The following is a 14795-nucleotide window of genomic DNA, read 5'->3' on the forward strand; positions in this document are numbered from 1 at the left end:
ACACGGCTCCGCTCCGAGCCACTTGGAGAGAGAGAGCAAATAGGCCATGGAAACGTCTCCAGTTAGGAAGCACTTTAGATCAGTGTTTATCGACGACAAACAAGAGAGTGAGGGGGCCGGGGGGGTGCAGAGGAAATAACTCTCTAAGAGGAGACTGAGAGAGAGAGAGAGAGAGAGAGAGAGAGAGAGAGAGAGAGAGAGAGAGAGAGAGAGAGAGAGAGAGAGAGAGAGAGAGAGAGAGAGAGAGAGGGAGAGAGAGAGAGAGAGAGGTGAAGAAAGGACCGTTGGTAGAAAGAGCAGGGAAAGGGGAACTTTCTAATTAAAATATGTTATTTCCATGTCTAAGTCTTAAGACTATCCAGAGAGTACAGTAATAAGTCTGGAACTGCTCCATAGACAATGAATGGGAGACTTTGTGGACCCATAGATTTTATTTTTTATTTTTTAAATAAGCTTTGTTCTATAGTAGTGTTCTCAGTTCTGAAACTTAAAATGTACCTATAAACATTCCCCTGGGTGCTCTCAGTGTCACCTATAAAATCCTTCCCAAAAGAGGCCTTGCATGGAATGTTTATATAGCTCTCTTTCTTCCAGCATGGCTGCCTGTAACATAGCAAGCATTATGTTGTACATGGCAGTGCAAGACAAAATGGTTGCTGCTGTATATGCAAAACAACGGTTGCTATGTGTTGATTTATGAGAAATATATTAACCAACATAAACTTAATAATTTGTTGTCTACTCTACCACTGCACAGAAATTGGGAAATACATTTTCTTTTGAAAGTGGTACCAATGGCTACAGGCAGCCATGCTGGAAGAAAGAGAACTACACAAACATTCTGTGCAAGGCCTCTATTCGTTGTCTATGTTGCAACTTCAGACTTTATACTTGACGACATCACAAGTTTGAGTTTTTGCAAACTTGAGAGAGTTTTTGTACTGTCTTAGACCAGAGCAATAATATGTATGCATTTTGAAATTGGGCGTAGTTCTATAGTTATGTGGCGCTCGTGAGCGATCCGGTTATTTTGAACGGAACTTGGTTTGTTATTTTTATACTCTTATATAGGAGAATTCATAATACATGTTTTTTTATTGTGCCAATAAAACATTTTCTAAACTTGTATTCTAAAAGTATTGCATGAATTGCATTCAAGGCAAGGCAAGTTTATTTACATAATAAATGTCATACACTGAGGGTGGCATAAAAAAAAACTCACACTCTCTCAATTCAAGTGCAAAATACAGAGTTTAATTTAATCCAATATTGCAACCATTGCAACAAGCATGATTCATTTACAATCTTATTTCCCTCTCTGCCTTCTATAAGGGGATATCATAAGGATATAAGCGTTTTTTTTTTTTACTGTAAGAATGAATTGGGGAAGTTTTCGGGGACAGGACATGGTTGAGGACAGGTGACTTAATTCAGGGACTGTCCCTGAAAACCGTGGATGTCTTGTCACCTTAATATAGGCCTATTTTTTTCATAACTTTGCTGGACGCTTAATATCACACTCATCTTTGATATCATACATACATTATAACGATTTGAGGCTTTGTTTCCAGGAGCTTTGTTTGAATCTGATCCAAATATTATCCTATCATTATCCTAGTGATTATTCCACGGATAAACCAAAGATTTAGATTTAAGACTGATAAACTGAGTAAACTTTTGAATGGCTCTTGGAAAGGAATGGAGCCAAAAGATCTGGCTCCCTTCAAAGAGCCTTCATTCCCATCACTACGTAGTTCCCCTTAAGTTGAGTTAAAATGGCACACAGAAAGGCAGGAGGAGGGACGGAGGGACGATATGAGTAATGTTGTTCATAACGTTGATGAAGGGGAACTGAAGGTGGCAGGATGGAAGGCAGGACGAATAGCGTCTCGTAGCACGACATATAGGTCTACAGGCTAGACAGAGTCACAATGCAAATTAAATGAAAGTAGCTTAAATTACTATACACTGAAACAGGCCAGACGACAAAAGAGCAATATGGAAATTACATTCTACCATTCCTAATATTTACCTAGCCGACATTGAGACAGTTTGCATAATTGTTTATGTTGTAAATGTTGGGAGTACAAAGGCATAGGCCTTACAAACAGTGGACACAACCCGACACGACCTGAACCCAGATCTCTGTAGAGTTTGGATTGAGGCATATAGATGATTTGAGACATTACTATTAGCTTGGGTGAAAAAGGTGTTACTTGAGTGATGACATGTACTTAACATGTAGGGGAATAGAAGAACAACTTGAAACTACATCTTGCTGTACAAAACAAGAATTGTGTATGGTCTAAATCCACATATCATTATATTCAATGTTGCCATTATACAGCCATTTCCTCACCATCAGAATAATGTTTTTTTTCCACTTCATCATCTGTGGGTATATCAAATTCTCCAATTATATGCAGTGAGACTTGTTCTGCAGTGCACTTTTGTCTTCTTTGCCTAAAGTGCGCAATTTTTCTGCACTAAAGGGCATAAGTGCAGCTCTTGTATGAATTGTCAGTGCACTAAAGGCGTAAATGCACTTGACCTACACTTACGCCTTTTGTGCACCAAGCTCAATGCACTTACAGTACGCCTTTTTTGCGCCAAACTCAATTGAAGGTTTCCACTTACGCCTTTATGTTTTCAGCCTTTATTTGAAAAAGTTAAATTTATAGTGAACTTATCTTTTTACCATTTGATAGAGATCATCAAGAGCTTTAAAATGATATATAAAACTCATTTTCGCCCGAGGTGTCACTTACACCCCTTTTGCTCCAAGCCCTCGATATGATTCCTACAAGGAATTTATAGACTTTAAACTTGACAACATAAACATTCTAAATGGACCAAAGTGTATCTTATGTTGTAGTGTTTTATTCCTAATAAAGTTGGCTCCAAGCGGTTCCCTAGCAATGCAATTAAATTAAACTGAAACTGTCCATAAAATCTGCCATTATGTCTGGGTAACCAGTAATGTAACATAAGACACTTTATGATTCTGATAAAAACTTTGGTAAGACTTAATAATACAGCCCACTTTTTAGAGTGTAATTTCCCAGGAACTTGCAGTGTAACTTCCTTGTATGAATCCGTACATATAAAATACTTACTGGTTCCTACTGGTACATAAATGTAGCTACTGTACAGTGAAAGAAAACAAGACAATGAGGAACAAGACACATCCAATTAGTGTGTAATTTCCCGGAACCTAGTGTAACTCCCTCGTATGAATCAGTGGGCTCTATGTATATGGATGAAGTGCAAGGGAGGAACAAGGGAGTAACAATTGGGGATTCTGAGTGTAACATTCCAACATTTACTGTGTAATTTCCTGGAATTTATGGTGTAACTTCCTCGTATGAATCCGTGCATATAAAATACTTACCGGTTTCAACTGGTATTTAGATGTAGATACAGTTAAAGAAAACAAGACAATGAGGAACAAGACACATCCAATTAGTGTGTAATTTCCCGGAACCTAGTGTAACTCCCTCGTATGAATCAGTGGGCTCTATGTATATGGATGAAGTGTAATAAAAACAAATGCTCATGGTAGTTGTGACAATCATTTTTTATGCATGTGAATTCGACAGACAAGCTTCACCCAGTCTCCAGGCATTTATTATGCTTATCTTCTACTTCATTGTATGAATTTGAAATAGAACAAGTCAAGTAAAATGTGGGTCTATATTGAAAATGATCTCCTTGCAGGCAGGCATGTTCATCCAGCACTGTAGCAGCTCATAACAGGCAGGCTGGAGTAGAAAGCAAACTCACCTCTCTCAAGTACACACCGATGAAAGGCTTGTACTGTCGTCTGAGGACGAAAAACTAACAATACAGTAATGTAATAATCTTTAATTAATTACACAATAAATCTGCAATAAGTGAGCTAAGAGCAGAAGATGGGCATTGTAACATGCACATAGTAACGTTCTGACAACAGCACATTTTCTCTTTGAATGGAGCGAGGACCAGCTCTAACAGTGAGCTTGTCACTTGAAAGAGTGTTGTATTATGAGTTGTTTTTAGCCTTTAGCAAGTTTCTTCAAGTCCATTTATAGTGCATTTTTTTGTTAACCAAACCTAGCATGTCCAGTTTAACTGACAGGCGTTTATGATCACTTGTATGTTCAACTGGACGTTCTAAACATTTTAGGCTTGTTTAACTAAAATAAAATGCATTATAAATGGACTTGAAGAAACTTGCTAAATGTTAAAAACAAGTCATGTTAAATACAAAGTCCGAAGACATGTTAAATCTGAATAAATGTTAAAATGTTCTAACCTAATATTCTTTGGAAATGCAATTGTTGTCCCTGCAAAGCATCATATTGATTTAATATTGGCATATAATTAATTATGGATATATATGTCTACCTCCTCATACTGTACTTGTCATCTGTACTTGTGCTCTCTCTCTCTTTATTTACATTTTTAACTCAACTTTAAAAGGGGGACATTCACAACAATCAGAAACTGAATTGAACAGTATTACATATAACATATCTTTTTACGCAGCCTGTAGACGAATATGTACAGTAGGCTGCCCATACAATTGTGTTGTTCTCTGACAATAACGTTTAATCTAATCTAATCTAATATGTTCTGAAAGAGAGGAGAGGAGAGGCCAGGGAGAGGAGAGGAGAGGCCGGGAGAGGAGAGTCAGGGAGAGGAAAGGAGAGTCAGGGAGAGGAGAGGAGAGGAGAGGAGAGGAGAGGAGAGGAGAGGAGAGGAGAGGAGAGGAGAGGAGAGAACGGGAGAGGAGAGTCAGGGAGAGGAGAGGAGAGTCAGGGAGAGGAAAGGAGAGGAGGGGAGAGGAGAGTCAGGGAGAGGAGAGGAGAGGAGAGGAGAGGAGAGGAGAGGAGAGGAGAGGAGAGGAGAGGAGAGGAGAGGAGAGGAGAGGAGAGGAGAGGAGAGTCAGGGAGAGGAGAGGAGAGTCAGGGAGAGGAGAGTCAGGGAGAGGAGAGGAGAGGAGAGGAGAGGAGATGAGAGGAGAGGAGGAGAGGAGAGGAGAGGAGAGGAGAGGAGAGGAGAGGAGAGGAGAGGAGAGGAGAGGAGAGGAGAGGAGAGGAGAGGAGAGGAGAGGAGAGGAGAGGAGAGGAGAGGAGAGGAGAGGAGATGAGGGGAGAGGAGAGTCAGGGAGAGGAGAGGATAGGCCGGGAGAGGAGAGGAGAGGAGAGGAGAGGAGAGGAGAGGAGAGGAGAGGAGAGGAGAGGAGAGGAGAGGAGAGGAGAGGAGAGGAGAGGAGAGGAGAGGCTGGGAGAGGAGAGTCAGGGAGAGGAGAGGAGAGGGGAGGAGAGGAGACGCTGGGAGAGGAGATGAGAGGCCGGGAGAGGAGAGGCTGGGAGAGGAGAGGAGAGGACGGGAGAGGCTGGGAGAGGAGAGGAGAGGCCGGGAGAGGAGAGGCCAAGAGAGGAGAGGAAAGGCAGGGAGAGGTAAGGAGAGCCAGGGAGATGAGAGGAGAGGACGGGAGAGGAGAGGCTGGGAGAGGAAAGGAGAGCCAGGGAGAGGAGAGGAGAGAGGCCGGGAGAGGAGAAGCAGGGAGAGGAGAGGAGAGGCAGGGAGAGGAAAGGAGAGCCAGGGAGAGGAGAGGAGAGAGGCCGGGAGAGGAGAAGCAGGGAGAGGAGAGGAGAGGCAGGGAGAGGAAAGGAGAGCCAGGGAGAGGAGAGGAGAGGCAGGTAGAGGAGAGGATAGGAGAGGCAGGGAGAGGAGAGGCAGGGAGGGGAGAGGATAGGAGAGGCAGGGAGGGGAGAGGCAGGGAGGGGGGCCGGGGGAGGAGAGGCAGGGAGGGGAGAGGATAGGAGAGGCAGGGAGAGGAGATGCCGGGAGAGGACAGGAGAGGCCGGGGGAGGAGGCAGGGAGGGGAGAGGATAGGAGAGGCAGGGAGAGGAGAGGCCGGGAGAGGAGAGGACAGGAGAGGCAGGGAGGGGAGAGGAGAGGAGAGGCAGGGAGAGGAGAGGCCGGGAGAGGAGAGGACAGGAGAGGCAGGGAGGGGAGAGGAGAGGAAAGGCAGGGAGAGGAGAGGAGAGGCCGGGGGAGGAGAGGCAGGGAGGGGAGAGGATAGGAGAGGCAGGGAGAGGACAGGATAGGCAGGGAGAGGAGAGGCCAGGAGAGGAGGAGAGGATAGGATAGGCAGGGAGAGGAGAGGCAGGGAGGGAGGGGAGAGGATAGGAGAGGCAGGGAGAGGAGAGGACAGGAGAGGAGAGGCCAGGAGAGGAGAGGAGAGGAGAGGAGAGGAGAGGAGAGGAGAGGAGAGGAGAGGAGAGGAGAGGAGAGGAGAGGAGAGGAGAGGAGAGGAGAGGAGAGGAAGTCAAGTCAAGTCAAGAGTTTTAATTGTCACGGCATACAGGTATACAATGAAATGCGGGTGGTCTTGCCCGCAACGATGTGCAATACAGTGGTACACATATAATAGAATCAAAAAATGAAAAAACAACATTGTGCAGTAAACAGGTAACAGGTTACATGGAGTGACATCTCGGTATCTGTACATAGTTATTTACAGAGCATATGGGACATGCTAGTTAGCTTTGGTAGTGCAATACACTGTTCCTGTTATTCTAATTTAAAGTGTCCTTTCCTTTGGCCATAAGTGTGCGTGTGTGCGACATGAGTGTGTGCCCGCTCATGAGAGGAGAGGAGAGGAGAGGAGAGGAGAGGAGAGGAGAGGAGAGGAGAGGAGAGGAGAGGAGAGGAGAGGAGAGGAGAGGAGAGGAGAGGAGAGGAGAGGAGAGGCAGGGAGAGGGGAGGCCGGTCATACATAAACCTTTTTAGAGTGAGCACTGTTCACAAATAACCCAAAGCTAATGGGATTTTTTTTAGATTATTATTATTATTTGAATAATTTCCCTTACCTCTGAGATGTATGTATCGTCTGTATCCAATAGTATTATCTGGATAGTTATTTTTTATTTATTTATTTTGTATATATTTATTTTTTTCATTTTCTTTTTTGTTGTTGTCCCCTTTTCCCTGTTATCCTTCAAGAGGTCCTTTTGTCCTCTCCCAGGCCGTTGTTGTAAATAAGAATCTGTTCTTACACTTTTTTTTTTATAAATAAAATAATTATGTGATTATTTTGTGGTTTGTTCACATTTAAATGTAGAGGAATTCAATCATTAAACTCTTTCAAAGCCTTTCAACGCCGCTTAAGGTGTCGTCGAAAAGAACTCAGGACACATTCAGGTCCATGCTTCCTTACTTTTAGCTTGTCTTACCTCTTGTCACTTCAGTGGTTCCCCGGCAGGTATAGGTTTCCCCTCTCTTTCTCTGTCTCTCATGAATGATTCAGAGGACAGTTCCTGTACCTGCCTCCCTCTCTGTAAGAGTCGCTAAGCAACAGAAATGCTATCCCAGGTCTTGTAAACTACAGAAAGAGAGCCACAATACCCCATGACACACACACACACGCACACACACACACACATGCACGCACACACCTGTTCAGACGGTGAATGCCTGTGTTCTGTCTCCTGCAGGATAGTGGACTTTCCCCGGACGATATGTCCAAGCCATCGTCCAACGTCAAGGCCCTTCAGGTAAAAGGCTTTTCGTGTGTCTGTGATATCCTGTATTGTATCGTGTGTGATATCCTGTATTGTATCGTGTGTGATATCCTGTATTGTATCGTCTGTGATGTCCTTGTATTGTGTGTGATGTCCTGTATTGTATTGTGTGTGATGTCCTTGTATGTGTGTGATATCCTGTATTGTATCGTGTGTGATCTCCTTGTATGTGTGTGATGTCCTTATGTGTGTAAAGTCCTGTATTGTGTGTAATGTCCTGTATTGTATCGAGTGTGATGTCCTGTATTGTATCGTCTGTGATGTCCTTGTATTGTGTGTGATGTCCTGTATTGTATTGTGTGTGATGTCCTTGTATGTGTGTGATATCCTGTATTGTATCGTGTGTGATCTCCTTGTATGTGTGTGATGTCCTTATGTGTGTAAAGTCCTGTATTGTGTGTAATGTCCTGTATTGTATCGAGTGTGATGTCCTGTATGTGTGTATTGCTCAGGTATCACGTGGGACAATGTGAAAACGACACCACTTGACCAACCGCTTGCTCCAATAACAAAAAACACACAGAAGATATAGATATATTTCCACATTAAATGTATTTATTCATAAAGGCAGATACTGTATATCTTTATTTTTTAATCTCATTTAAGAGTGTGCATAATACCAAGGCTTCATTAGTGCAGTGCTTTTTTTTAGCAAGGCGAGGGGATGCAGAGTTGTGTTTCTGTGTGTGTGTGCGTGCGTGCGTGTGTGTGTGTGTGAGCGAGTGGTTCTGTTATGTGTGCATGTCGGGGTCCTATGTTCTCTCTTCATTGTGCTCTTTAGTCTCTTCTAACCATGGGGTAGGCAGCAGGACAGAGAATTATTAATAGCAGTACAGTACAAACACCAGGGTTACTGTTTCAATAATATCACAACCCTTGTCCTGGAGTGTGTCACCCGGATCCTCTTGTTTACAGCGAGACCCGTTTCATTGTGGTTCACTTGTCATTTAGAAGTTGAACCCCTTGATCCTATACCTAAAGTAAGATTCTGATGATCTGAAGTGAGGACACTACAGACCCAACCACTACGTTATGTGCTTATTCCATGTAATTGCGTTTGCACATTAAATGTGCGGCTGTGTCTACACTGGTCCTAACTTTTGATTAATCTAAATCGTAGACCATGCGATCGCTCAGGGTCCCAGCTCAGGGGGCTTTAGTGTTGTGCCCAAGGAGAAGTTATTCTTCTGCATTTTACTTGTCGTGAACCACTTACAGTAAGTGCTGGAGGGGAGCAGCTAGGGGGGGGGGGGGGGGTTAAGTGTCTCGTTCAAGGATACTTCGACAACGCATGCCGGGAGGAGGAGTCGGGATCGAATCGGGAACCTTCAGATGACCAGATGACCACTAACTGTTAACACCTGCCGCTAGTTGAGCCAGGAGGTCAGGCGAGCTTCATCTTTGGTTGCACCCAACGGAATGTCAGAAGATGATGATTGCCGCACTAAGCATAATTTATATGAATATTAATATAATTCAGTAATATAATTTAATTATAAATCCATGCCAAAGCGACATAAATATATGTACTATGTGCATCTCAGCAAACATGCTGTGTTAATGAAAGGATTTAGCCCAGCACTTCCCATTCAATATTGCATTGCTGATCTCTCACTTTTGACGAATTAAGAAAGACGACCTCATTTCCCCGTTGTTGACATGAGTCGTTTGGAATGGGTTTCTCTGGGAGTCATGACACCCGGCCTATCACAACTTTTCTTGATCCTGAACTTTCAATTCAGGTAGAAACATGAAAATAAGGTAAATCTATAGCGAGTTTTTAAAGAGTTTATATCCTTTGTCTCTGGGGAAAACAGTCTCTCATGGGAATCTCTAAGGGTTCTAACAGCCTGCACCTCTCCAGGACCAGGGTTGGTGACACACACCCCCATACACCCTTCTCTGTAGAAATATACAATATGAGGATAATATATACAGTACAATTTAGTACAGTACAATACAAAACACATCACAACCGGGGACATGGGTTCAGCGCAGGCTGCATTACCAAAACATCAACCAGAGGAGTCACTCTTGGCTCTGTGTGTGTGTGTGTGTGTGTGTGTGTGTGTGTGTGTGTGTGTGTGTGTGTGTGTGTGTGTGTGTGTGTGTGTGTGTGTGTGTGTGTGTGTGTGTGTGTGTGTGTGTGTGTGTGTGTGTGTGTGTGTGTGTGTGTGCGTGCGTGCGTGCGTGTTGTGTGTGTGTGTGTGTGTGTGTGTGAGTGTATGCGTGTGTATGTGTGTGTATGCGTGTGTATGTGTGTGTATGCGTGTGTGCATTGCTGCTCTTTCCTCAAAACCCTCTGCTTTGATTATGAACACCAGTTCCTGGTTGGTTCCTGCTCTATAAAGACTCCTGTGTCTGTATGGAAATCAACACACACTCACACACGCACACACGCACGCACGCACGCACGCAGACAGACAGACAGACAGACAGACAGACAGACAGACAGACAGACAGACAGACAGACAGACAGACAGACAGACAGACAGACAGACAGACAGACAGACAGACACACGCACGCACATTGAGGAAATTGGAGTGTTCCTCATTGGCTGTCCTTGCTGTCCATCAGGCTAATTTGAACATCCCGATGGGTGCTCTGCGTCCAGGGGCGGGACATCCTGTCAGGAGGAGAGAGGAGACAGTAGACACAGAAGAGGTAAGATACTGTACACAGACCAACAGAAACACAAAGCACTGAGGCTGCCTGACCCTACAGTACATACTGTACATACTTATACGTTATGTAACAACAACAACAACAACAACAAACACTTACACTCAAAGAGTTCATTTCTCATACTCGTTCACTGAGTAGATCTAGACATCCTGTGACATAGAAGCACTGTATGTAAATGGAAATAATGTGCTTCAACTTGTGTTTCTATCCCTTTATTATATGATGTGATTTAGTAGTTGGTTTCTGATTGTTTTTCATGTTGTTATTTACCTTTGTACATGTTCTCCTAACCCTTGTGAGGGCAGTTCAGTAGCCCTGTCGCAGGTTAGCAACACTGAACAATGGGTGGTCCTCTCAACCAGACACGGGTCTAGATGTGGGGAGGCCTACAGTGTAGCTGAGATATGTGTCTGTTTGTGAGGAGGGCATGAAGCCCACTATGTTGCTGTATCCACCAGGCGTTGCTGTTGTTTTTTCCCCATAGGTATTCAGTATTCATATATATAGTACACAAGGCTTCTAGGGTCGGGAATGTTACTTTCAAAATGTTATGCATTACAGGTATGTTACTGATTACCTGCCAAAAATATACCCGGTGTATACCGTAATCCATTGAATTACACCGACAATCGATTATATAGAAATATTTTTGGATTACTTTGAAGTGAACCAGGAAATTCTTTAGAATTTAATCCTATTCAAAATAATCTTTTTTATCATTACCATTATTGACCGCTGTTTCAATTATTATAGAGTGATGCTTCAGTAATCCAACAAATAGGCCTAATCGTCCGTTGTTGTTTTGTATCTGTAATCTGATTTATCATAATTTACAATATCCTTTTTTTAATTTATTTGTTTACAATGATTGTAATGGGTTACAGTCACCATTATTTTCTAATCAGATTACTGTAATCCAAAAACAGTTACTTCCCAACCTCACCTACACAGTTGGGGCATTACCCAATCACCTCTATGGCTCATGCAACCCATCATCGGTTTCAATAAACTGACGTGGTTGTTGTTTGACCGACAGGCCCCCTCCCCAGAGCCCCTCCCCCAGGCCACAGCCCAGACGCCGGAGGAGAAGAAGGCGTTGCCCGGCGCCGTGAAGCTCCCCGGGCCGGCGGTCAACCTGTCAGAGCTGCAAAATGTCAAGAGTGAACTGCGATGGGTCACCAAGGACTAACGCCACAGGTCAGCACAAAGTGACAAACACACCAAGGCCCTCTTCTTACTCATATCACACTGCTGCGGGTCAGTCTCTGTTAGGGCTGGGTGTGCCATCGAGGTATCAACTGAATCAAGTCAATAACACTAATCGGAATCAAAGAATTTTGAGAAAACATTGAAAATGTTTCATGATACAAAGAATCACTACAACCTACATAATTGTGTCCAACAAAGTTAACATAAACAACGCATATACACAGTATATTAAAGATAATATGAGCTTTAGTCCTTTAAAGAAATAATCGTTGTGGTCTCAGCGTGTCGTTCTCTTTCTTCCAGTATGGCTGCCTGTAACCACTGGCAACCACTTTCAAAAGAAAATGCCTAATATCTCATTTCTATATATATTTTTTTCCTCTTCAACACATAGCAACCGTTGTTTTGCACATAGCAACCGTTGTATCTGCCATTCCTCACTTACGTACTCCTCTTCACCCCCTTTAGGGACCTAAAGGCTCCAACGAGATCTCTCCATCGGGTTTAGTCCTTGGCAACATGCTGCGCCTCTCCCCTCTCCCATTACCATGTACAAAACAATGGTTGCTACGTTACAGGCGGCCATGCTGGAAGAAAAATAACTACACAAACATTCTCTGCAAAGCCTCTTGGTAAAAAAAATAAAAAGGGGGAAAAAGGATCTTTGCAGTGTCAAATGCAAGGTATTGGTATCAGACTTTTTCAAACAACACCCAGCCCTAATCTTTGTCTCAAATCCCTACTGTCTCCCAGAACCAAAAGAGTTCGTCCCAATCTGTGACATCACAGCGGTATACTGTAGTGTACTGTAGACCACCACCACAGAGAATTCATTCAGAAATATTAGATGGCTGCAACAGTATAAAGGTGATATTCTGTGAGTGAGGACACATGTCCTGCTTATGTGTCACTGATAATAACACATAATATAATGCTCAGTTGGGGGCACGATTTCACACAAGCGTACCGTACTGTACACACAAAATCTGTCTCCCACTTCATACATAGGCATGCCAGAGTGTCGTACAGGCGATGAGAATAAGAACACTGTGTACTATATGAATTGTTAAAGTGTGATATTCCAATTTGCAGATCAGCAGCTCACTAGTCTTCAACTGTTTGCAGCTGATAAGTAAGGCCTGTATGCCTTGTCTTGTCTAAACAGTAGGCTACATGATGTGTTGAGTCAAAGGGATTTGTTGATTCATCCACAACGGCATCCAAACAATGAAACAGTAGCGTGGGGGAGATTGGGGTGAACACACAGATATTTGACACTGTAGAACTCAATGTGTGTCCATGGTAACAGCATGCAGTGATCAGGGCTCACCACAGGGGGTCACTGTGAGCTATGGAGCCTTTAGTTTGGGTCAGGAGGAGTGTGTGTGTGTGTGTGTGTGTGTGTGTGTGTGTGTGTGTGTGTGTGTGTGTGTGTGTGTGTGTGTGGGCAGGAAGGATTTAGTCAGGCTCTATTTATACTGTATAGGTGTTTGTGTTTGTTTGTTTGTGTGTCTGTGTGTGTGTGTGTGTGTGTGTGTGTGTGTGTGTGTGTGTGTGTGTGTGTGTGTGTGTGTGTGTGTGTGTGTGTGTGTGTGTGTGTGTGTGTGTGTGTGTGTGTGTGTGTGTGTGTGTGTGTGTGTGTGTGTGTGTGTGTGTGTGTGTGTGTGTGTGTGTGTGTGTGTGCGTGCGTGCGTGTGTGCAGCTGAGGGCCAGTCTGTGCTGTGACTTTCTCTGCGGTGCGTATAACCACAGTCCAAACATGGTGACCAGAGAGAGAGAGCGAGAGAGAGATGGGGGCAGAAAGAGGGGGAGAGAGAGAAAGGGGAGAGAGAGAAAGGGGGAACGAGGGAGAGAAAGAGAGAGGGAAAGAGAATAGAGAGAGAGAGGGAGGGAGAGAAAGATAGAGGGAGAGAGAGAAAGAGAGAGGGTGATAAAGAGAGAGACAACAGTCAGTCCTACACTGTCTCTACAGGGTCAACAGTCAGTCCTACACTGTCTCTACCAGGTCAACAGTCAGTCCTACACTGTCTCTACCAGGCCAACAGTCAGTCCTACACTGTCTCTACCAGGCCAACAGTCAGTCCTACACTGTCTCTACCAGGCCAACAGTCAGTCCTACACTGTCTCTACCAGGCCAACAGTCAGTCCTACACTGTCTCTACCAGGCCAACAGTCAGTCCTACACTGTCTCTACCAGGCCAACAGTCAGTCCTACACTGTCTCTACCAGGCCAACAGTCAGTCCTACACTGTCTCTACCAGGCCAACAGTCAGTCCTACACTGTCTCTACCAGGCCAACAGTCAGTCCTACACTGTCTCTACCAGGCCAACAGTCAGTCCTACACTGTCTCTACCAGGCCAACAGTCAGTCCTACACTGTCTCTATCAGGCCAACAGTCAGTCCTACACTGTCTCTACAGTGAGTGATAAGACCTGTTGCTCATGTAACATCACTCTGTCTCCCTCTCCTCCCTGCAGGATCCAACCCTGGCTGAGGACCTCAGTGGAAGGCGGGTATCTGTCGAGACAGGGGCTTGTCCTTTACCGTTGAAGAGTACCAAATCAGATCCCAACAGTAATAATTCAAAACAGTCAATCGAAGGACAGGCAGCAAATAACACCACTCAACCAACAATCGACGAGCAGCAACCATGAACTGTCTTCCACCCACCACAGCAGCTCCAACCATCAAGTGAAGATCGACTTCAAGCACCCGACAATGAGGAATCTACTCTGTAAAAGCAATAGTTACTGTGATCGCCCTCTTTATCTACTGACAAATCAGCTTCAAGAGACTGTAACCATGACAACACATAATTGGTTGAAACCATTATTCATTCAACTGATGCCTTGTTCAGAAAATGCAGTTTAAGCTAAAGACAATAATTTCTTCCTTGTTGTGAATGTAAAAAAAAAAAGAAAGAAAAATGTATCACTGATTTATAATAATGCTTTTCTGTTAAGTTATGTTATTTCATTTCTAGCTACAAATGTACACCGAGATTCATGATGTTGTTTGAGGTCATTTGTAATGGTTTGTTAGAAATTCCAACAATTGTCTTGTGCTTTCATAGTAATGGTGGCCAGAGATACATGGATTTCTTCAGCAAAATGTTGCAATAAATCAAATCTTGGTTCGATAAATTGCCAAGCCCTTCTCTAGATCCATACACTGAAGGAGGTGTGACACAAAGAGTGTGTGTCCATGTGTGTGAGCGCATTCACGCATGCTCACTTGTGTCTTGAGCATGTTTGTGTGACCATGCTAGTGTACATTGTGTGTGTGTGTGTGTGTGTGTGTGTGTGTGTGTGTGTGTGTGTGTGTG

General features: G+C 43.9%; 1 protein-coding gene across 2 annotated transcripts in view; it reads left to right on the top strand.

Moving 5' to 3' along the window:
• Positions 1–14447, top strand: part of smpx (small muscle protein X-linked) — a 17029-nt gene extending 2582 nt beyond the window's left edge. For both annotated transcript variants that reach the window (XM_084326429.1, XM_084326428.1), the window contains exons 2-5: positions 7488–7547; positions 10153–10239; positions 11297–11457; positions 13948–14447. In XM_084326429.1, the coding sequence (XP_084182555.1) occupies positions 7512–7547; positions 10153–10239; positions 11297–11449 (276 nt within the window). In that variant the 5' untranslated portion in view covers positions 7488–7511 and the 3' untranslated portion in view covers positions 11450–11457; positions 13948–14447. The remainder of the gene's footprint in view (positions 1–7487; positions 7548–10152; positions 10240–11296; positions 11458–13947) is intronic.
• Positions 14448–14795: the final 348 nt, after the last annotated feature.

This window comes from Notolepis coatsorum (genome assembly GCF_963971535.1).
Source record: "Notolepis coatsorum genome assembly, chromosome: 12".
In the NCBI taxonomy this organism is placed as follows: Eukaryota; Metazoa; Chordata; class Actinopteri; order Aulopiformes; family Paralepididae; genus Notolepis; species Notolepis coatsorum.